Raw genomic sequence first — 24799 nt, 5'->3', positions numbered from 1 at the left:
GAGGAGATATCATTAAGCCATATGCCTTAAAATATACACACACACACACACACACACACACACACACACATCATCAAAGCACGCACGCAGCAAACACGTAATACTATACACCAGATTAGCTAATCGGACACATGAAACAAATGCACACATTTTCACTACCGTAATACTGAGTCAAAGAAGGACACACATGAACACAAATACACAAAAGATGGATTCAAACACATAATAATTCATTGTATTTTTTATGTAACCTCAAAGGGCTTTACTTTGTGGGGGGGAACTCACCTCATCCACCACCAATGAAATGAGCAAATAAATACTAGTATTTTCTTTCACTCTCTTTCTACATGCGTACACATACTCTCATAACACACACCTATTCACAGTATCGCATAAGTGTACTGTACAGTTGCTCTCTGGCAGCCAACGCCTTATCGCTCTAGTCCCCACAACAGAAACACAGCTCTCTCTTTAACTGAGTGATTCTGTGAGCCACAGAACAAGGTTAATGGGAATTTCCAAAGCACAGTGCATCCTGGGGGCTGTCACTCAGCCCTGCATCTGTGATGAGGTCTAAAGGTGAGAGGGCTTCAATTGGCCGTCACACTATGAGGCACAAACAAGCCCCTTCAGAGAAAGAGAGGCGCAACATGGAAGGCATTTTGAGGTTGTCGATTTTAGTGTCTCTACTAAATGCACAATGTTGTTGTGGAATTCAGTTTTACAGTCCTGACAGTAAGTCAAAATGTATTTTTCCAACTTTCCAAGCTTTTGAAAGTCAAACTCTAAACCCCCTTGCTCATACCTTTTCTGCATCCTGGGTTCCATACTACAGGTTTGTTTTGTATCACCATATGAAGGGAAAGGGTTCTCGAATCCATTGCAGAACAAAGGAAAACATATTGTGATTGATTATGTAACAAAATAAAATAGAAGAATTAGCATGTTTTAACACAGTAAAACAAACATTAGAGGGACACCATTTTTTAGATGCATAATCCAGACTTCCCTGTTTTGATGTGACACCCTGAATGGTTGTGAACAGATGGATGTTATTTTTTCCCTTGCATCCAAAGATAAATAATATTCATTAGCAGGACAGGGCTGCCAAATGGCACGCTGACAGCACTGTAGAGCAGGGCTGGGCCCCCCTCTTGACAGCAGGAGCCCAGGAGAGATTGCCAGTGACCTGAACCGGCAGGGAGTAGGCCATCTCTCACATAATGGGACAGCAAAAGTGGATCACAGTGTCTGCTTTAGAAACTTTACAAGGCCCCGGTCCCAAGTCAAATCCACATTAATGAGTTTTTTATACATTTGGCCCACTGGTTTCTTCAAGCTCACTGTTTGGTTTATTGGCCATAATGACTATAGTAACTCTCCCAGCCTCTCATACCTAAGGGGAAGTGACCTGTGAGCAGGAGAACTTCCAATTTGTCTTTATTTGTCTTTCCAAAGGCAAGCATCTACAAAGCTGACCACCACCTCGACAGGCAAACACAGTTTGGTCTTTCATCATAGAGCTCCATGCTGCTGAACGTGATTCTTTCTGTGAGTCTCGCGGAATGTGGCCAAGCTCACAGCAGTGATGTAGAGTACAATCGTGTGCTCTCCCTCTCTCCCAGTGCCCTATATGAGAAAGGTCTCTATTTGGGTAAAAACAACAGTTGTGTGTTATCATCCCTATCTGGGCATATCAATTATCTATCATGGGGATCACTGTGCTGGGGTTAGAGCCAGGTCAGTCACATGCGCCAGAGCAGAGACCATTTAGATGGCACAGCCATATGGGTCTCCTAACTCGCCCGTGCTGCTGCAGTTGCCATGCCAATGTTATTGCACACCAGGCTCGGTGCTTAATAAACTAAAAAATGGCTTGTGGGTGGCGAGCTGGAAAAGGGCTTTGACATTATACGAGCAATTACTGCCACGTAGGTGTCTGTCAGTCTCCACATTTACACTCCACGCCCTTCCATTCCTCTATGTCATGCAGTCCCGTCTTCCATCCCCATTTTAATAAGACTTTAATCCATAATGGCAAAACGGTACTTGAATATGGGCTGAACCTGTCAGCTTAGAGGGCTTTATTGTCTGGGCTGGTGTGTCCGCTCTCTGGGTGACGATGCCGCAGCACCCATACAGAGCCTTTCATAGGTAGGCCTGATTTATCAAAGACGGTCTCTCCCAGTCTCCCCAATAGAATCTCAATGGGAATTACATCAAATATAACAGGTTTGACAAGCCCAAGGCTCAAGGAGGCTTTCATAGGGCTCAGCTTAATATAAATTGATTTTTTATTTTTTGGGGGTCATAAGGATTGCCGAGTAAACCTAATATATCTGCGGTGTGCCCAGTGAGAGGGAGAAAGAGCGATGCGTATCAAATTCTCAGCAAGCATCCCTCCGTAATTACATAGCGACGAATCCAATCCCCACCGTTTTCAATTTCTGTGAAGTGATTGTGTCTGTGCCTCCACTATTACATTCAATAAGTCTGCCTTTTTCATGCTACCTGGAAATGTAAAATGAGAGGAAATAAAGTGTGCTTTTAAATGCCAACCTTGAGAAAGTACAATCAAAAACGTGGCTCCCGCTTGGCTGTCTGCGCACTTACAATGTGTAGCACGTCACTGCCGATAGTGAGATAGCGTTGTCTTCGTGCCTTGTCAAGCTTATTTTAAACAACACACTAGTAACACAGTGATGCGAGTTTAGTGTATGTAAATTCAAGTCATTGTCCCTTTGATCTAAACTTGCATGTAAAAAATGCTGAGCAACAACAGAGTGCATTTTATCTGGTGTCCGTTTGTTGTGTGCACACTCATGGGTACATTCATGTGTATGTATAGGATTGTCTATGTATACTGAACAAAATATTAACAAAACATGTAACAATTTCAAAGATTTGACTGAGTTGCAGTTCATATATAAAGAAATCAATCAATTGAAATAAATTCATTAAGCCCTAATCTATGGATTTCTGTTCTGAGGGCAAAAAAATGAGGAAGGTGTTCCTAGAGTGGCGTGGCATATGCACAAAATGCGCGCTAGACATGCTGTGAAGGCTCATGGCCAGTCCCGGTGGAGCTGTGTAACCTTGAGCTGGTTAGCTTAGGTCAGTGGACAGAAGGGCTCAGCAGGGCCTAACACTGAATCACTGAAGACATATTGAGAGGAGAGGAGGGATGGGAGAGGAGGGATGGATGGGAGTGGGACAGGAGGGATGGATGGGAGTGGGATAGGAGGGATGGATGGGAGTGGGATAGGAGAGATAGATGGGAGTGGGAGATGTGGGAGATGGGAGAGGGGGGAGAGGAGGGATAGGATGGGAGAGGAGCGATGGGAGAGGAGGGATGGGAGTGGGAGAGATGGGGTAGGAGGGATTGTTGTCTTCACAAGCTGGACCAACACTGTAATTTTCCCCTGTGAAATTATTCCGTCTCAGTCAAAATTTACATAGTGACTATTCTTTTGAAGTAGTGTTTTTTTCAGGCTATTGACCATGTATTTGGAGTACATTCACAGTTCAATTGCTTTGGGGAGATAGGCCTATGTGTATATTTCAGTTACCTACATTATGCTTTCCGGATGCTTGGAGAGTTCCACTGTGTGAAATGCACTCTGTATGCAAAGGACACGTATTGGTACCCAGCGTTTGGGTAGACACGGTGCAGTGTGAGAAGAAGCCTGAAGGGGCCTTTTCCCTCCATGCAACAATGGAGGGAAAAGTGTAACATTTCAACTCTTTTAATTTGGGAAAATCTCAAATGAAGCAGAGATTAAACTAATGTATATTTGCAGTCTGGGAGTGGCACTCCTGACTAAGCTTGTTTTGCAATTGGGCTTTTACTAGTTGAGATGCACGTTTCTCATGCCTAGAAGCTACTGTTGACGCAAATTGCTGACCTAAATTTGAGTTTTGTTTTCTTATTTTTTTTCTTTTTCAGGGGCAATTTATTGTACTCATTCTTTTCAACAGCTTGTTGTAGAAGAAGAGCATTTATTCCAAATAGTTAGATTTTCTTTCTGACAGCCGTTTCGGTTCTCAATGTATTCATGTTATTACTTTTAGTAGTAGCACACGGAGAATGTAAAATATTGACATTTCAGCTCTCCTTCAGACAGAAGAGCTTCAGGTACTGTATGTACTGCACTATTAAATAAGACCATCATTACACCTAAAAGGAAAACAAATAAAGAACTAAGACACTCTCCATCTATCTCTTCCTCTGCAAACAATACACGTCTTCCTCCAACCCCGGTCAAAATGTTAATTCTTTTGTTTGTGTTTATATTGCCCGACCAAGCAAAAAGCCAGTAACTGCTCATAGCGTGGAACTGAGAAAAGTAGCTTTTATTTACCTTTGTTTCACAGTAACCTAGTGCTCTTACTGCTAATATGACTCCCATTTTCTCCAAAACACAATACAGTAGAGGCAGGATACTTGTCCACATGATTAAGCATGTATTTAATGTAGCAAAAATGACTAACTCATTTTCGACCAAATGAGCAGTTACTGCCGTTTTGCTTGGTAGGGCAGTGTATACAGTATGTGTCCGTTCACACATTTACTGAGCATTGAGGTGGCCTTGTGAGAGACTGTTAGTGTCTCCCGGCTGTAGTGTCGTCAGTGTGTTGTCCCTCCATCTGCTCTGGCCCCGGTTACCTCAGGGGCTGGGGGGCCCATGGCCCAGGACCTAGGGCCCAGAGCCAGATGCCAGCAGGCACGAACATGAGGTGCTAATTGAAGCTTGACCAGTCTTATCCAGGTTTTTTTCCTGAGACATAACAAGATCTCTGCATCACCTATTAAGATGTTCCAGTACATTCTGCTGTCCAATCGAAGCTTTGCTTTAAACCTAATTACCCACCAGGTAGGTATAGTGGTGAGCTGGAGAGAGAGAAGATATTTCCTGCATTATTTTTTTTGCATCTTCATTTCTTATTTTCTTTATTTCTTTCTCTCCTCAAATGATTCCTTTTGTGTTTTGGAGCAGAATGCTAATGAGAGATTTCCATTGCAGTTTTTTGGAAGCCGCTGCTCACAATTAATCAGAAGAGATTTCTGTGAACCTCTCTCTCCCCCGTCCCGGATTCCTCTGATTAATGATAATGAGGGTGTTGAGAAAAACCTGCTCTTTCCGCCCAAACAAAATGGCTTCCAGCTTTCTCTTCTCAGGCTTCCTGCGGGGCCATCTAACGGAGCATTGCCTCTGATGAACAGCCCTCCTGTTAATCACAATATGTTATTTTCAAATGGCCCAGGGATTTTAGTCATTTAACTCCAGTGATATGATTCACTCTGTTTACAAATCACTTACCTCTGAATACATCTCCCGGGATTCAGCGGAGGGAGGCAGAAATGCAATTGCTGCAAATAGAAGAGAAAGGAAGCATGATCCTTAGATCAACGTCATTCGATCCTCAAAGATGACTCCTTGAAAGATTCACAGGTGTATGACAGGCTGTTGTATCATACCTTTCACCTTGTTCAGAGTCAGGAGCTTTATTCGTGTAACTAAATTCTGAAGCAAAGGCACTGCTTCTCTGCATCTGTGACAACGTTTGCATGCACACCAATATCCTGTTATTATTCAGGATGCTCAAGTATTCTGTTTTTGAGCTGACCCATATAAACATCATATCCCGTTTACAATAACCCGAAAAAGCTTGTATCCCGGTTATGTGACGCCAGGATATAATGCCTGGGATATGCTGATCTTAGACGGGATACTGTAAAGATCTTAGTAGTAAACGGGGTGTTTTTTTCTCTCCGTCTGCGCAGGCTCAGTTGCACATTATCATGGGTGTTGTGTGATGGTGATTTCATCTGATTGTCAAACAAATCACTTCAAAAAAGTAGGCTACCTGCGCAGTTCGAGACACCATAATCATTTATTTGTCTTATACTCCGTACTGGGCCGTATAGCATACTGGCCACTTTCACTCTTTAATTTAAACAAGTTTCTGCTTATAATTTCCGACATTTGGTAGGCCATTTGTTTGTCAACTATAGTTAGATATAGGCAACTTCTTACATTGATAGAATGCATGCGCTAACCCCGTTAACACCAGTAAAGTTGTCTGTTTCATTAAGGGACCTTTTCATTAAGGAAATTAAAAGCTGAGAAAACGATTAAACACGTTTCTGATAAGACTTCAAGTTCGTCTTGGGCGCATATTTTATATGGTTGAAATAGTCTGCTTGCATAACAGCATCAAAGATAACACATTACACGCGCAGTCACGTTTACTCGAGATTCTGAAAGAAAGAAATCCGATTTCTCCACTCCTGTAGCCGAGACAAAATGAACATTTGTTGTATAATTTTACAGCAAGAAATGCATAATTCTGCAAGAGTTCATATTATATTACTCTACGAGTGAGAGGTTATAGGCCTACAGTCGGTGCCCATATTTCAGTTAATATTCAATTTAACCCATGTGATCTTACATTAGGAATATTCTGTTTTCTTTTATTTAGATATACTCGTTAGCAGGATATCAAAGGTGCATTCATGTACACAGCTTATCCCGAAATAAGACCTTAAGTGGGCTATGAACTACTATCTGGAATACAGTGCCTATGTAGTCACTGACTCTTCTGATTTACTATGGCCAATCCAACTCCTACGAAATCAGTAGTTTACAACCACTATAAAGATTACCACTGTTCAAACTTCTGTAATGACAGGGTACGGTGAGGTATGGTTCACCTCTCTTCCCTCATCACTCTTTTGTTCCCTCAAACCCCTTTATCTCCTATTCAAAGCTTTCCTTTACAAGTGGAGCAATTTTCACTGCAATGTATTATACAAGATAACATATTATTGTGATTTTGTTATATACTATAAACTGAAATCGTATTTTCCCCTGTAAGGTGAGCGTTCTCTCTCTCTCTCGCTCTCTCTCGCTCTCTCTCTCTCGCTCTGTGTTCCAGGGTCCCATTGATAATGACACGGTGGTCCATGTAGCCCTGATTGCTGAGAGCCAGAGGTAGGTGATGGGAAAGATGAATAGGACACTGTGTGAGGTAGGTAGCTATGTGTCTCTGAGATGAGAGAGTTGGTGTGTGTGTGTGAGAGAGAGTTTGTGGTAGTTCGTAAAGCTGGCTGTTTTTCTCCCTCTCTCCTTCACTCTTCTGTGTTTTGTTGTTGTTGCACTGTGCACATTAAGCGCTTGGCCATTGCATGGTCTTCACCTGTTAGCACCCTCATTTAGCTGTGGAGTCAGAGAGAGGGAGGTTAAAGTGGTCGGCTGGCCAGCTGAAGCCTGTTAACCTGTCCTGCTGTTCCATTCAGACGGCAGGTCTTAACCTAGCACTCGTACTTCAGCCTGCTCATTTCCTCCTAGCCGTTACCTATTGCTGCGTTTGTTTCAGAGAGTTTTTCAAGATGTAGCTTGTACAAAACCCTATAGCTTTAATCATTAAACCCTTATTGAACCGTCTCTCTGGCTAGGACGTGGAGACAAACTCTGTGTGACTTTTCAGCTGCAGTAGAGTTGACCGTCCTCAACCGGACCCTATTGTCCAGTGGCAGAGGCCCAATTCACACCAATGTGTTTAGGGACCAGGTTGTCAGGGAACAGATTCAGCTGACCTGGTCAGCCAATCAATAGCCTAGCCTGGGAGCAGCCGAATCCCACTCTGCCTCTCAACACTTCAGTTTTTTCCAGGAGGAGGGCAGGTTGAGTCAACCTCTAAACTCCCGTCCTCCACATCAACTCACCTTTGAACCTTTCCACATGGACAATCCTTCTTCTGTTCTCCCTGACTGGTGTTTTAGTGTGTTGTCAAAATTACTATACACGATTCACGACAACACTTTCAGTAGTCAAACCTCATTGTTTGCTGTGTGTCTGTTTGGTAATAAATGTGCGTTCGGTACATGTCTCCTACTGGTCATTTACGTCCTACCTCTATCGGAGTCCGCCACCAGTAGTTGGCACTCTTTTTCATAGCTAATATTCTTTTGGCCACCCAGACTGTTGGGCTTCCTAAACAGTCCCAGCTGTGTAGCCTAACAGTGTGTTGTGTTGTGTTGCAGACTGCAGGTGTTCCTGAACACCTATGGCATCCAGACTCAGACACCCCAACAGGTGGAGCCCATTCAGATCTGGGCCCAGAAGGAGCTGGTTAATGTGAGTTATACCACAGAATGAAATAGGAGTGATGTTCATCACTATGGGTAACACCGCAACCTGACCGAGGCCATAAAATGCTCACTGCAAGGAGAGAAGATTGTGGGACGTTTACGTAAATTTTTCTGAAAGTTTTAGGAAACGTACATGATTTTAGAAAGCAATAAACTAATCAGTCAATTTACCTAGATGTCCAAGGCCATCTATCAATATGTCAGCCGAGCATATGGGCTTAGTCAATTCATCTGACTTTCAATCTTTGCAGCCACGATCTATTAAGCTATCCCTCTTGGTTGCTCAATCAGTCAGAGTGAGGCTGGAGATCGGCCAATGGGATTGACCAGTTGACCTGTCCAATATGTCATTTTGGCAACCAGCGTATTCTTCTTGTGGGATGTCTATAGTATCCAGTGCATCAAGACTAAAAGTATTACTGTATTGGTGTAATGCGTATAGAAATGACCACTGCCTTTCCTAATATATTAATACATCTTAGAAAGCTCTGCCTCTGCTCTTCCTCCCTGTTGTTGGGCATGTAGTTATGCAGCAATGGATTGGGTGGGTGTCACGAGCCAGGGCGAGCAGCATGCTAAATATTAAATCACATTTGAATCTGTTAAAGGCTGGGGCAGCGCTCTGCATTGCGTCGCTCGCTTCATCTCTCTCTCTCTGCCGTTCGATTGTGTTTCCAACAGCTGCTTGACGACAGGAGAGCGGCAATTACATCCAGCAGCATGTTATTTATCTCAACCCAGGTGGCACAGCAACAGCGCTGCCAAAATAGCTTCCATTCTCCTTGGTGACGCCTCCCCAACCCATCTGCATGTCGTTTGACCCATCTCCCAGCGATCATGTCTATAAAAGCCAACGGTCGTTCCACCAATTCTTGGTGCCAAGTGGAACTTGGTCCAAAAAAACTTTAGATTTTAACATTGTCATAAAAGGAAACACATTTTCCCCATCTCATGAAGTTAAATGAAAAAGTACTATAGTAAGTGCCTATTAGGTGCCAAATAAACAGGGTTGACGATATCTTCTTAAACCTTAAAATGAGGGACAGATGTAAATGAATACCTAATCACATGAAATATATTATAATCTTCATATTTTTTATTTAACTAGGCAAGTCAGTTAAGAACAAATTATTATTTACAATGAAGGGCAAACCCGGACGACGCTGGGCCAATTGTGCGCCGCCTGATGTGAAACAGCTTGGATTCGAACCAGGGACCGTAGTGACGCCTCAAAAGAACTAGGGCTTTCTAATGATGAAACTGATGGATGATGGAAAATCTTCCTAGAGGTGACAGGGTTGATGGAGGGGCATGTCGATATGCTGAATTTTTGCACTTTAGCGAGCCTTTATTCCATTGAAAATACCATTTGAATTCTCCATGTGTGTCTATATTAAAGTGTACTTCATTTAATATAATAGGATTTTAAAATTCAAAATTGGTGCACAATTTCTACTTTTAAATATCAAAGGCCCCCCTTTTCATGGAACGACCCAGATGTCTAGGAGAGAGGAGAGCAGGTTTTCGATTGATGAACAGAGACACTGCGACACTAAAGCCTTCTGTTACAACTGTCATTCTCTTACAACAGGCCTCATATCACCCAACGTAATGACACGCTCAGAATGTAGCCATCTTGATGGCATTAACAGCAATCACATTAGCAGTTTGGTTGCTTTTGATTGTGGTCTAAATGAGAGAACTTTGATGTGAGCCGTGTGCTGTGTTCATTGGTATTCTTCAGGCAGGGACAGGGAGCCGTGGGTGCAGACAAAGGTTCACACAACGTCTCTCCTCAAACAGGCCACATGGCCAGGGGCGCTGGGAATTTATTGTGCGACTTAATTCTGAATAAATATTTGCCGTCTTTCTGAACTCTGCTTTTTGAAATATTATCATAATATTCTGTTAATTGCTTGATTCATCTATTATCTTTCCTACTTTCCACCCATGTATAATTTGTTTCCAACTCATTTGAAGATGGGAAAAGCAGGAGGAGTGGCAGAGCTCCATCTAGTGGTAGGATATACACATTGCTCTTTGGTAAGACTGGTGATTGCTGTGTATTGAAGCTTGTTAGCTGCGTTTCCTGCAGCGCCACTGAAGTATACAGCCAGTGTTATTGTTTATTGATTGGATTGATTAGGAGGAATAATTGACATGTATAGCCCGGTGTGGGAAGATCAGCGCTGAGTTCATCTCATCATCTCGTAAAGGGACAGTATGACACAGAGGTCACAGGGACTGCAATGTGCCTCCTCACATGCATGGATCAGGTGCTGTAAAATCAATTCCCTTTATCCGCATTGTGGATTGACAACAATTTTCCTCATCACTCTGGCATACAGGTTGTTACCTCTTTCTCTCAGTTTCAGTGTCTTCAGGGCATAGACACTCTGTGACCTTGTACCATTACATAGTGAAAGTGGAATTCAAATATATTTAAAATACCATTAGCCAAGGAAAATTTACACCAAGACCTAACCAGGTAGAAGTGAAAGAATGGGGAGCAGTGAGGGCCGATCCTGACTGACGGAGCCTACTAACTAACTGAGCTACTTGGTGTTGCTTTACAGTAAGGACCTGCAGGGGACCTTTCTATCTCTGCCTTCTGACAACTCTCCATTAAACCCACCGGCACCATGGCACTAAACAGAACCATAGGGGTGTTAGGCTCCACAACAGAGCCATCATAGGCAGGGGCCGTTAGCTACTGGCGCGTCTCAACTTCAGAGGGAGGTAATTTTAGATTATGGATCGCAACAAAAGAAAAATCATTGGGGATATGAGGAGGTTTGATCTTTTTAGAGGTGCAATAACTTTCCCTGCCTGGCATTTTTAAAATGACTCCCATTATGATCTCTGTCATATCGAGCTGAGTGTGTTGTCAGATCTGAAGGCTAGATATGTGTAAGAGAGGAAAGGAAGGTAGCTAGCTAGCTACATGATAGCAGTTCTCTATGGATCTGTGACTTGCCGGAGGGAATAGAAGGAGGGTAATCTATGTTGTGGTCTGTTTGTCAGTTGTAATGTAAATGGTGTTGGTCAATAGGCCATGGTCTAAGATTTGATGTGTAATTTCAAAAACTAGGCTTTAAAAAAAATGTAAAAAATAAACTAAACTGAAATAGGTATGCATTTCTTTCTTTCTCCCCCAGGCGTACCGCTTCCTGGCCGTCAATAAGAAGCTGGGGCTGAGTGGGCGTCCGGAAAGGCCAGTGGGCTGCATGGGGACTTGCAAGGTGAGTGTTCACCACTCATTGCTACCACATACTCCGAGGTCCTGGGCACACCACCACCTTCCTCACTGATGAACATAAACCAGCACTTTTCAGTGTGCAACCACAGCTCAGAAACGGAATAATATTCATTTACATGTACAGATATAATGTACATAGATGTTATACATATTTTTGCCTGACTCTTAACATTGTACAAAGTACTGCTGCCATGCAATCCATGATGGAAATATGTGTCATTCAATTTCGTAATCCACTTTGATATTGTGAGCTGCTGTCATTCAACTGTTGTTGGTATTCCTTCTAGTTGTCCCCAGTGAAGGACATTTTAAATAAGTTGTTTTATTTTTTATTGCCAAATGAATCAATCACAGTTCCAAACCTATTACTAAGACAATTTTTGAATGGAACATTTATGTGTTCTGATGGAATAGGGCGTCCTGCCAGAGGGCATTCTAATAATCTCTTTGTTTGTGTGCGTGGTAGCGCTTGTGCTTTAGAAACGGACAGGGAGAACGAGTGTGCCTGTGCATATGTGTTTGTTTGTAGAGGAGAGGTTGTGTGTTAGTTTTAGGAAGTGTCTGTGCTCGCAGGACTGTAACGTCTATGCGTTCTAGCTTCGGTGTATTCCTTCCTCAAGATCGATGGGTTGTTTTATGTCCTGTCCAGAGTAATGTATATGTCGGTACCTCCGAGCCATCCATCTTGGCCTGCAGGATCAGGTAATGCAATGTGTCTGCTCCACTCCCCACAGATTTATCGGATCCTGGGGAAGACTGTGGTGTGCTACCCAATCGTCTTTGATCTCAGTGACTTCTACTTATCCCAGGATGTCATGCTGCTGATTGATGACATCAAGGTGAGCTGGGGTGAACTCCCCTCATAAACACTTCTGTTTAGAGATTTGTCTGGTTTAATCCTTGTTCTGGGGAATGCACACTCACCACATTGTGTCCCTAACTGTCTGTCTGTTTGGTCAATATAAGTTTAATGTGTTACATATCTTTGTATGTAGAATGCGCTGCAGTTCATCAAGCATAGCTGGAAAATGAAAGGTCGCCCACTCTTCCTGGTCCTCATCAGAGAGGACAACATCAAGTAAGATCTACTTTTGTATTTTCTTCTGTACTGTAATTGTTACTGCTTTTAGAGTGTATTGGAATCTAGCACAGGAGGTATACCTGTATTTGCCAATAATAGTTTTGTTGTTGTCATTTATATCACTTTAGCTTGGGTGCTATGCTGATCACAGCAGTATTGATCACTATCCAAAGAGCACCTTTTTAAATGCAATAAAATTGCTTACCATCCCACAGTAGAGGTTGTGCTAGTGGAGTCCGTGGAAAGCATATACTCATTAGGTTAATATGGAGAAAATGATAACAGTAGAATATCCTTCAGGGGGAGCCGTTTCAACCCAGTCCTGGACATGTTGGCATCGTTCAAGAAGGGGCGTGTCGGTGGGGTCAAAGTTCACGTGGACAGGCTTCAGGTTCTCAACACTTTTACTTGTTTCAGTCCACTCACACTTCTTTGAGGCATTGTGATATCTACCCTCACAGTACTGTTGGTTCTCCTTTCCTTTGGAAATGCATTTAGAAATAGTGAATATGTATGTTTGCAAATCCAATGCCTTTGAATTGCCTTCACCGAGTTCTATTTCCTACTGTTACAATGACTTTCAGTGTCTCTAGAGAGTTCTTTCGATGTTTTGATGTGACGTCTTTTATGAACGACACTCAATATTCCCCTCACACCTAGCTCTAGGAGCAGACACAGGGCTCCATCCCTCATAGTCAATCTCTTTTATCATCTCATTCTTCTGGGAACATAATTCCCCTTTGTACATGTGACTGGCTGTCCTCATATCGATGTGACTTCACCTGAACTGTCCATATCCCATGTAAATGAGATTCCTTGATTTCACTATTAAATCGTCCTTCCAGACCCTGATATCAGGAGCTATTGTGGAGCAGTTGGACTTCCTTCGTGTCAACGAAACAGAGTAAGAGCTTGTTCCTGTCATTTCCGCCTTTTGTGTTTTGTGACACTTTTTTTTTTTTATAGAGGAATCAGCGTGTAAAGGATTTAACTTGCCTGTAAACCTGAAAATACTCCTGTAACTTCCCCTGGTCTAGAATCCCAGAGTTTAAGAACTTTCAGGAGCTGGAGATGCCCAAACACTCCAAGGTGAAGAGGCAGACGAGCACGCCCAATGCCTCAAACCTGGAGCAGCAGCCTGAGATCGACATCGAGGAGTGGAAACACAAATCCACCAACGAGATCATGCAGAAATTCTATGTGAGTACAGGAGTACTGTGTCAATATTAGGACAGCTACAATCAAAAGGAGATGGGTGTTTTAATGTCAGGGCCCTAGATCTGACTCTTAACTGTCTTTACACCGCCATTGGCATGACCTTTGACCTCTTTCTGTGTTTTTGTCTTTCTCAGGACTGTGACTGCCTGGCCAGTCAAGCACAGCTTGCCAGTATTCTCATGAAGAAAGAGGGTCCTGACTTCTTTGCCAAGGATGGTAGGCACGGAAACAAAAACACACGTGCAAAATGGTTTTACTCTGTTAAAGTAACAGTCCAGTGAAAATCTCTTCTTACTAATATTCTGTTTGCTCATACCCAAATAATGTTGTTGACTCGTCCTTTACTTGTTATTGTAGCCAAACATAAATGAGAGAAAAATCTCTCAGTAAAACCGAATCTTAACTTAATTTTGAAACAAACTGTTAAAAAAAATGTGTGAAATTTGCCTGGATAATGACGTCATCCTCTTTGGCAGAGACAGGCCCGTATGTGATTGGTCCAGCAGCTTTTTTGATTTTATATATTTTTCTCCGGTGGAGAGAAGGATCCTTCTCGAGGCACAGGAGTGCACACACTGCACGCACACAAGCAAGCCAGCTAGCCAACAATCCACAGTTGCTGTTATCAAACAACTATCTCGCCAGTCACTTCTATTTCAAATTGCGTGGTTTGTAAGAGTTGGCCTGCTGGCTGTTTAGAAGCAGTTATCTAACTAGCGTGCTAAGGTTTTCTATCGCGGCTAACTGGCTAGCCAACAAGAAAGCAAGTCAAAGCAGATCCTCCACACAACAGCCACCTCTCCATTCCCTTCTATTTTAAATCCTGTGGTTTGTAGCTAAAAGTTTTATGTCAAGAGGAAACCCAGTTAGCTGTTGTTGACTTATATACAGGTAACTGCCAAAATAAAGGAAACACCAACATAAAGTGTCTTAATAGGGTGTTGGGCCACCATGAATCAGAAAAGCTTCAATGCACCTTGGCATAGATTCTACAAGTGTCTGGAACTCTATTGAAGGGATGCGACACCACTCTTCCATTTGGTATTTTGTTGGTGGTGGTGGAAAATGCTGTCTCAGGCGCTGCTCCAGAATCTCCCCAAAGTGTTCAATTGGGTTGAGATTTGGTGACTGAGATCACTCTGTTTCCTAACAGGCCAAGCAGAGGCACAGAGCAAATCTGCTTTTTAACATCCTAATTATATTGTTTTGGAAGGACATCTATTTAATTCATATTGTAATTTATTGCAGGTACTATTTTATTTTCCAAAAAAATTTGGTAACACTGAACAGATACTTTAACACTATTCATCAGAGCCAGACTACCAGGCCAACTAGCCCCAGGGTGGGAATCAGTGCATCACTGTAAATTAAATGTCCATAGCCTAATCCATTTAGCACCCCCGTGACTAACTGATTTAGTTTGGATCTGTGTCTCCTCTGTGTTAGAAATAATACAAAGAACAAATGGGGTCAAATCAACCAAGGCATAGCCTATGCCGCTAGTGTCATGAATAGCAGTGTCTTGTCAAACACTGTTTTCAGGCCCAATCATCCACAGTTTACATTGTTCTAGAATGTGTGTGTATATATATATATATATATATATATATATATATACACACACAATGATTTGCATTGCTCAGTTCACTTACAGAGGCCTTTTAACTGTTTCCAGAGACCCTAATGGAAGACATGGAGAGACTCTACAGAAGAGCTGGGACCAGGAAGCTTTGGTCAGATTTTCTTCTTTCCCTAGCTTCTTTCCCTATCATTCCCTTTTCATTTAATCCTGAAAGAATAGTTTGTATTTTATTTCATGTGGCAGGTAATATCCATCCATTTCGTACCGTACCTCCATGAAGAGTCTTCAACTTTTTTGCCTTTCAGATCATTTTACTAATCATTTCAAGATTGAAGTAACATTTTCTCTTGTTCTCTACTGAATTCCAAACTGTTGTAAACAATGATACATATTTCTATGGGTGTAGGCTGGCGGTGCGTTACGCTGCGGCCGTTATCATGAAGTTTGCCAGTTCTATTGCCCCTCATATCACCACACTGGTGGTCCATGGCAAGCAGGTAATGGAGTAGAGTTGATGTGTAGAGTCTGTGTAGCATGTGTACTGTATTAGCTCAGCTAGCCAGTCAGTCACTGTGCACAGCGTGTACCATTAACTGTGAGTGCTATGCTTCAATCATGCACTACTTCCCTCTGCAGCACTGTCCATTTGCTCTCTATGGACGGTCAATTTCACGTTCACATGCTCCATTGGCCTTTTTGTTCTTGCCGTTGTTGTTGTTGTGGTTTTGCTGTGTCAAGGGAGCTGGTCGTGAGTTTTCATATTGCTCAGCGCTAAGATTGAACATAATTGCAGAGGGACCTGAGAGTCAGAGAGTGGAACAGCCTATAGGCCAGGCTCCACCTTGCTCTGGAACCACATCAATACTCTCATTTATTTAACGTGGGTTGAAATAAGTTCCTTTTATATTACACAACATCAATGGTTTAACATCACACACCATGAGCATTTAGCCTGACATTTCCTGGACAAAATATGTAGAAGTATAAGCCGTAGACCATATCTGTGATAAAAAGATATGAGCACAATTTACAATAAGTGAAAGAATAGATGGCTGGATGTGGTAAATGGGAGGTGAATGTTGTCGATACGATGAAAGTACACTTTTTTTAGGGGGGGGGGGGGTCTGGGTTTTACTAAAACCTACAATTCATTTTAATTTGATTTCTATTGAAATCGTTTTTTGAAGTTGACGTGTACGGCTAAGCAACCCTGTCTGCTGCCATGTACACTCCCCTCCGTAATTATTTGGACAGTGAAGCTAGAACATTTCATTTGTCCCTGTGCTCCAGAATTGGAGGTCAATATGTGTCATATGAGACAACAGCACAGAATGTCACCTTTTATTTGAGGGTATTTTTCTTACGTATCTGTTACCGTTTAGAAGTGAAAGCACTATGTACACGACATGACCAAAAGTACATGGACACCTGCTTGTCAAACATCTCATTCCAAAACAAGGACATTAATATGTAGCTCGTCCCTGCTTGGCTGCTACAACAGCCTCCACTCTTCTGGGAAGGCTTTCCACTAGATGTTGGAACATTGCTGTGGGGGCTTCCATTCAGCCACAAGAGCATTCGTGAGGTCTGGCACTGATGTTGGAGATTGCATGGCTGTGTGCTTGATTTTTATACACCTCTCAGCAATGGGTGTGGCCGAAATAGCCGAATCCATTAATTTGAAGGGGTGTCCACATACTTTTGTGTATATATAGTGTATCTAGTCCCCCCATTTTGAAGGTGTCATAAGTATTTGGACAAATTCCCTTGTAGTGTATTAAAGTATAAAAGTAGTGTATTCAAGTAGTGTATTAAAAGTTAAGTATATGGTCCCATGTTCCTAGCACGCAAGTGAAAAAGTTACAGATGCACAAAGATCATACCTCTAACTTTCTCACTCGTCATTATGCACGATTCATTCAGGATTATCCGTAATCATGATTAGCGTCCTTATTAATGTAGAAGTGTTCAGAAACATTTATATTCTTATTTACAATAAAAGTGACTCCAAAATAACACACTTCATTATTTACCATTAATTTATATTGGGCACAACCCCAAAGAACTGCAAATGCTTCCAACAAGTTTGTAGAGTCACAAGTTTGATGTAATCATTGCATGTTCGGAAAATAGCGACCAAATACTACACTTTTGACTATTTTAATACACTATAAGTGAATGTGTCCAAATGGGGGGAATAGATACATAAAGTGCTTTCATTTCTAAACGGTAAAAACTGATTTCTATTAAAATACCCTAAAATTAAAGGTGACATTCTGTACTGTCGCCTCATATATAAAATCTCATATCCAAAATGCTGGAGTATAGAGACACATTTTAGTGTTTGCTTACTGTCCAAATAAATACGGAGGGGAGCGTATGTACCATAACCACAGCCAATACCTGTTGCTTTTTTCCTCACAGGAACCCAGCAAGCAGGAGGCGACGCATTGCACAGTCACTCTAGCGAATAATGCAATCGTAAATTAGTGAACATTCAAATATGTCTGGTCATTTATTGGACAATCTGGAGGTGAAATCCAGAGTTGAGTTGATTTTAGATTTGTTTTTCCATTTGCTTAGCAATAATAATACAAACATGGACCTGTAGAACAGTAGCATAATACGTCTCTTTGTACTGTATAGACACGCTGGTGGACATGAGTGGGACATGCCACGCACATGACTTTACAGCTTTGTTTTAGAACTTCATTATGTTAATTGCACCTTCAGTAATGTGCCTCAACTCACGTTATACAGCCCATCAGCGTTAATGTCATGGTTATACTGTGTGTATGGTTTTTATGATAGAGAACACAGCAGACTACATTGTTATTGCAGTCGGCCATTATGAACTGTTCCTACTGTCGAGTTAACGTATTGACACATATAGTGTTGACCCTATTAAGGATCTCCTTGTGTTTTGTTCACCAGGGGAGTTGTACGAATCGCAGCCAGTGTGATAACTAAGCTAGTGGACAGCATTGCCCCAAGTATTACTAGTGTTTTAGTGCATGGGAAGCAGGTAAGTGGACATTTTGAAAATGGGGGCCAATTTTTCAGTTGAACCATGTTTTGTTTTTTTCCTCAAGTCAGATGCCTATTTCCACCACAAGCTTTATGTTCTGATTTATCAATGAATTGGATGAAATTATGTCAATTTTGAAAGTATTAGGAACGTTCAGTTGACTGAGCTCCCCCGCATGTTATTGTCCTATAGGAAATGCTTAGTGTTATTGCAGTTGCACGCTTCATATTTCCCAGCTACCTCACTGTGCTTTAGCCCTGTAGCAAGGCTGCTATTGTGTTACGTAAAAGTAACCAGGGTTTAACAGGCTCTATGTATACCGTGACCTGACCTATGACCTAATATACTGTAAGCTCCCCTTTCCCTTGGATCTATATGAAGTGAGCTGCCTTGGCCACTGTTTTATCATTATACTTTTTTCTCTTAAATATTACACAGAGATAAGTTGCTTCCTAACAGTCCCCATTTCTGGCCTCATTTTCCCACCCAAGAGTTTTGGGCGGTTCTTTGCTTTGAAGTACCTCCAAGGTGTGAATCTGCATATAGATTGCATCGTAGCAGATTTAAAAACTGTGATTTGCCATCTAACTTGAGAACATCAGTCTGCAACCATTAGTTTGAAGGCGCTATTTTTCAAAGGGATATTAAAGGATATCTTGTTTGGGAAGAATAATGATTACCCGGGTGTAATTTTCATGTGGCCTTTATGCTTTGAAAATAGGAAATATCACAAGATAATCTTGGTTATTATCTTTTGTCCCTTTCATGTTCTACTCTGTGGGGGTGCAGTTTTACAGTGGCAAGATGGATAGATAGTTTAAGCGAAGGGGACACGGAGACATCAGCATTTCTATATAATATTGCACCCTATCTGGTCAGTCAAAAAGCTTATAGGTAGAGTAATGTCACCCATAATAGAAAATAAAATATAATCTAAGTTTTTGTTTGAACCTTTTTGACTATTTGTTCCTTGTTATCCATGATGTAAACACGTCTATCTTCCTGGTTCATCACTCTGTCCTCTTAGTAAAAGAATCCCCAACAAACAATAACGGCACTGCAGACATTTCTCTGACACTGGCTGGGCTGTGCTCTGTTGCCAGGTAACGCTGGGACTGTTTGGGCATGAGGAGGAGGTGATCTCCAATCCCCTCTCACCTGGGGTCATCAAGGGCATCCTCTACAGCAAGTGCTACGGGGAGAGGGAGGCTGTGCTGCAGCAGGAGCTGGTCATCCACATCGGCTGGATCATCTCCAACACCCCCGAGCTGTTCAGCGGCATGCTCAAGATCCGCGTTGGGTACGAATAGAGCCCGGGAGGAATAGAGCTAGGCAGGCTATAGCCATGGCCATTCGGATCCTACAGCTGGGTGGTTGTTATTCTGTTTGTCTCTCAAGTTGTCTGTTTGTGGATAGCCATCTGTGGTTATGAGATGCATTGTTTTTGCTTCGTATTCCGCTGGTATTGGTGCAGGTGGATCGTCCAGGCCATGAAGCATGAGTTAGAGATCCGAGCAGGAGACATGCCACCCCAGGACATTTACCAGATGTCCCCCAGCGATGTTAAACAGCTGCTGCTGGACGTCCTTCAGCCACAACAGCACGGCAGGTAAACACTCACAAACACACACACACACATTTTTTTATTCAATTTGATTAATTTCCCTATTCGTTACCCATACCAGGTCCTGGATCAACAGGCGTCAGATCGATGGTTCCCTCAACAGGACTCCCCATGGCTTCTACGACCGAGTGTGGCAGACTTTGGAGAGAACTTGTAATGGCATCGTAGTGGCAGGGATCCATCTCCCACAGGTAGTGTTGGTAATTGCAACAGTGACATAATAATCCTTCTTAGTTTACATCCTCAAACTCCACATTTAATCACATCTCTGAAGGACCACACTATAGGCTGGCCATGCTTTCCACCTGGCTACCCCCTACCCCGGTCAACAGCACTGCACCCCCCACAGCAACTCGCCCAAGCCTTCCCCATTTTTCCTTCTCCCAAATCCAGTCAGATAATGTTCTGAAAGAGCTGCAAAATCTGGACCCCTACAAATCAGCCGGGCTAGACAATCTGGACCCTTTCTTTCTAAAATTATCGGCCGAAATTGTTGCAACCCCTATTACTAGCCTGTTCAACCTCTCTTTCGTGTCGTCTGAGATTCCCAAAGATTGGAAAACAGCTGCGGTCATCCCCCTCTTCAAAGGGGGGGGACACTCTTGACCCAAACTGCTACAGACCTATATCTATCCTACCCTGCCTTTCTAAGGTCTTCGAAAGCCAAGTCAACAAACAGATTACCGACCATTTTGAATCCCACCATACCTTCTCCGCTATGCAATCTAGTTTCAGAGCTGGTCATGGGTGCACCTCAGCCACGCTCAAGGTCCTAAACGATATCTTAACTGCCATCGATAAGAAACATTACTGTGCAGCCGTATTCATTGACCTGGCCAAGTCTTTCAACTCTGTCAATCACCACATCCTCATCGGCAGACTCAATAGCCTTGGTTTCTCAAATTATTGCCTCGCCTGGTTCACCAACTACTTCTCTGATAGAGTTCAGTGTGTCAAATCGGAGGGTCTGTTGTCCGGGCCTCTGGCAGTCTCTATGGGGGTGCCACAGGGTTCAATTCTTGGACCGACTCTCTTCTCTGTATACATCAATGATGTCGCTCTTGCTGCTGGTGAGTCTCTGATCAACCTCTACGCAGACAACACCATTCTGTATACTTCTGGCCCTTATTTGGACACTGTGTTAACAACCCTCCAGACGAGATTCAATGCCATACAACTCTCCTTCCGTGGCCTCCAATTGCTCTTAAATACAAGTAAAACTAAATACATGCTCTTCAACCGATCGCTGCCTGCACCTGCCCACCCGTCCAGCATCACTACTCTACTCACTACTCTAACCAAAATAATAAAGAGAACACAGAATACTAAGACCAGGGTGTGACAGTATATCTCTCTGGTCACCCCCAAAACCAATTCTTCCTTTGTCCACCTCTCCTTCCAGTTCTCTGCTGCCAATGACTGGAACGAACTACAAAAATCTCTGAAACTGGAAACACTTATCTCCCTCACTAGGTTTAAGCACCAGCTGTCAGAGCAGCTCACAGATTACTGCACCTGTACATAGCCCATCTATAATTTAGCCCAAACAACTATCTCTACTGTATTTATTTATTTATTTTGCTCCTTTGCACATTATTTCTATCTCTACCTTGCACATTCTTCCACTGCAAATCTACCATTCCAGTGTTTTACTTGCTATATTGTATTTACTTTGCCACCATGGCCTTTTTTTTTTGTTTTTTGCCTTTACCTCCCTTATCTCACCTCATTTGCTCACATTGTATATGACTTATTATTGACTGTATGTTTGTTTTACTCCATGTGTAACTCTGTGTTGTTGTCTGTGTCGAACTGCTTTGCCAGGTGGCAATTGTAAATGACAACTTGTTCTCAACTTGCCTACCTGGTGAAATAAATAAATAAAATATTTATTGTATTTATTTATGTATTTATATTTATTATTTATTGTGTTCTTGCCTAAAGCATTAATGTTAAAATCTTCCACTTCCCTTCCATTGCAGCAACCTACTCTGTCTGACATGACCATGTATGAGATGAACTTTTCTCTGCTGGTGGAAGACACACTGAAGGACATTGTGCTGCCTGAGTACAGGCAGATAGTAGTAGAGGTAAGGGCCAATCAGATTTCACTGTAATTTACAGCTGCATGTTTTCCACACACTGCTATTGGTCAAACGGGTTGCTCGATTGACTATCTCATCCACACATTTCCTCTAACAACGCTTCCGCTACACATTGGGTTAACAATACAAAAATCCTATTGGGGGCCTCCCGGGTGGCGCAGTGGTTAAGGGTGCTGTACTGCAGCGCCAGCTGCAAAAAAAAAAACTATACAAAAATCCTAATTGTACACACATTTTCTCATGGCTCTATTTTCTTACATCTAATCTCCATGGTTGCAGCTGCTGATGGTGGTGTCCATAGTGTTGGAGAGAAACCCGGAGCTGGAGTTCTCGGAGAAGGTGGACCTGGATGTTCTGGTGAAGGAGGCCTTCCATGACTTCCAGAAGGACAGGAGTCGGGAGGGGACGAAGAAACCGGTAGGTGCTATGCTCTGGCCTACCCAGTCCACTGGGCTCACAGGATCAGAGGGTGGGTCAGACCACTGTCACACAAGATTTTTGGAGTTCATATAGCATGCGAGCTTAGCTGTTGTACTTCCACAATGATGTACAGTACAAGTTATCTCCGCTAAGTAGAAGCAGACCTCATATTCGAGGTGAGGATACCTTGGGAGCTTTGGTGATCATTTTTCTGGTCAGTCTACTTAATTAACACTGAATGTTAAGGATGGACATAATTGTGTCACTTGTTTACTTGTAATGCATATCATATATTTCCATTCTGAATAATTGTTCGCTCTGCATGTCGTTGCGGAAAAGCAGTGCTTTGTTAAACAACTTTTTACGGTTCGCACTGTATATAACAGTACCGCTAGTTTACAATGAAAAAAAAAATTTGTCCGCAGGATGACATGGAGGAGTTCTATAAGACACCGCCGATGGGCAGGAGAGGTACCTCCAGTTACCTGACCAAGGCTGTGATGATTCAGCTGCTTCAGGGAGACGTGAAGCCCTCCAAGGATGACCCCTGCTCGGTCAGCTAAACTAAACTCATTCAGCAGAGTGGAGGAATCCACCGCTACTCTACTTTGTCGAACTACTAACAACACGCTAAATTAGTCAGCAGCACTGACTGTTGTTCCACCGGCAATACCCTTCTTGTTCTGTTAGCTTCAAGCTATTTATACAGGATGTATCAGATCTTATCAACACCGTTATTACTGTTAATAACATTGAACTGTTACCCACCTGAAATCCTTGCATGCAGAATTGTACGTATAGCATTAGCATTGTGGGGCAGCCCACATTGTTGATTTGTAGTTAATCAATGGCATGATATGCAAATCTAGAGTTGCATCCCAGTGCACACTTCTTCTTTTTTTTGTCTGTCTTAGTATGTCCGGGTCTTTTTGAAAGCCTGATCGCTGTATTTTTGTGAATGTGGTCATGCGTTCCTTCACTCTATGAAAGTGATATATTAAGTTGTTTAATGTTGATGTGTTTACACGTGGTTTGAGTGTGCCTATCCAGTTTAGTGAATCTGAATTGAACTTTTTCAATGTGTGTGTGTGTGTGTGTGATGTTGGCTGATGTGTTCCGTCACTCTGTCAAGGTGATTTTGGAAGCTCCATACTAGTTTCAAAAAAATAAACTTGAGGCATCCTGTTGATTTATTTGCTTGGTTCATCATTTTTGAATTTTGCGGTGCGTTACCCCTACTATAGACAATTAGCCTTGTATCAGCTAAATGCCCTTGTATAAGCTAAATGTGTAAAAGGCATTATAATCACAACCTGGTGTAACACATTTATTTTTCATTTGGGCTGCAGTTGCAACAGAAATGTCATGATTATTCAAGCGTGTCAGTTCGTGCCTGGTGGTACTGTATGTGTATTGAATCTCACCACTAGTAACTCCCACTCATGTTAGCTTAGCTGCAGTCATACCAATCTCACTGCTGGAGCTGGAAAATAACATAATTTGACATTTAAAAAAAAAGAGGGTTAGACACTGAGAAAAGCAGAGGAATTATTTCTTGCGTAGGACTCGGTACATTATATTTACTTCAGAATCTGTTCTAAAGCTGCTCCATCACTTGGACTGGAGAATGGGATTGATAGTTCGAGAAAAGCTTTAAAAAGGTCATTTCAGTGTCCTGAAGCGAGGAAGTTCATAAATAAGGGTGATATTCAAACCATGAGAAGTATGCTCATCGTACATACAGTACATGTATGCTTTAGTTATTATTAGTTAGAGCAGAGTACGTAGTCTGCAATCTAGATCAGGCCGGTGTATGAAATGACAGTAGCAATAGCATTTGTGGAGAGCAATTTATTAATATGATAGTGTAATTTATTGTACACCTGTGTCTGATGCTTCAAAAATTGACGAAAGCATTTCGTAGGAAAATAAAATATTCTAGTTGTATATGCTACACTAACATGATTCTTTATGACCAGACTCAATTCACAGTTCAATTCGAATCTGCAGAGCAGAACAATCTTTCATATTTACTGAGTAAGGCCTCATCGCTGTAAAAGGTGTAATGTGTTCGCTTAAAGAACACCCATAAAAGTTAACTGTGCATAAAAGTCAGACTATATTTTTTGCTAGCTGCAGTAAAAGCACATTTTATTTGCCTGTCTCAAGTGTTTGGGCCTGACAGTCAGAGCTTTTTTCCTGCTCCATCTGCATCAACACACTGTACCATGAAGGGCATCAAAGACTTGAGCCACTTGAAGATGTCCAGGCCAATGTTTCACGTTTTTTTTGCAACATTATTGTCACTTTATGGTCTGAGGAACCAA

The 24799-nt window shown here is 42.2% G+C and overlaps 1 protein-coding gene and 1 long non-coding RNA gene across 6 annotated transcripts in view; one reads left to right on the top strand and one right to left on the bottom strand.

The window, feature by feature from the left end:
* Nucleotides 1–23665, top strand: part of phkb (phosphorylase kinase, beta) — a 59909-nt gene extending 36244 nt beyond the window's left edge. For 3 of the 5 annotated variants that reach the window (XM_036963412.1, XM_036963414.1, XM_036963413.1), the window contains 17 exons: nt 6940–6995; nt 8048–8141; nt 11314–11397; nt 12149–12253; nt 12410–12492; nt 12796–12886; nt 13341–13399; nt 13533–13695; nt 13848–13929; nt 15389–15446; nt 15702–15792; nt 19427–19623; nt 19798–19932; nt 20009–20138; nt 21930–22037; nt 22332–22469; nt 22898–23249. In XM_036963412.1, the coding sequence (XP_036819307.1) occupies nt 6940–6995; nt 8048–8141; nt 11314–11397; nt 12149–12253; nt 12410–12492; nt 12796–12886; nt 13341–13399; nt 13533–13695; nt 13848–13929; nt 15389–15446; nt 15702–15792; nt 19427–19623; nt 19798–19932; nt 20009–20138; nt 21930–22037; nt 22332–22469; nt 22898–23035 (1812 nt within the window). In that variant the 3' untranslated portion in view covers nt 23036–23249. Of the gene's footprint in view, nt 1–6939; nt 6996–8047; nt 8142–11313; nt 11398–12148; nt 12254–12409; nt 12493–12795; nt 12887–13340; nt 13400–13532; nt 13696–13847; nt 13930–15388; nt 15447–15701; nt 15793–18229; nt 18321–19426; nt 19624–19797; nt 19933–20008; nt 20139–21929; nt 22038–22331; nt 22470–22897 lie in introns of all 5 variants that reach the window. The other 2 variants (XM_036963410.1, XM_036963411.1) reach the window with 2 other exon arrangements.
* On the bottom strand, nt 4339–5823 carry LOC118944408. The gene is made up of 2 exons (XR_005039671.1): nt 5322–5823; nt 4339–5229 (listed from the first exon to the last, which is right to left on the bottom strand). It is a non-coding gene; the product is annotated as an uncharacterized LOC118944408 (long non-coding RNA).
* Nucleotides 23666–24799: the final 1134 nt, after the last annotated feature.

The sequence above is a fragment of the Oncorhynchus mykiss genome, chromosome 26 (assembly GCF_013265735.2).
Source record: "Oncorhynchus mykiss isolate Arlee chromosome 26, USDA_OmykA_1.1, whole genome shotgun sequence".
Taxonomy (NCBI): Eukaryota; Metazoa; Chordata; class Actinopteri; order Salmoniformes; family Salmonidae; genus Oncorhynchus; species Oncorhynchus mykiss.
Note: the sequence above shows the minus strand (reverse complement) of the source record. Positions and strands in the feature narration are given on the sequence as shown.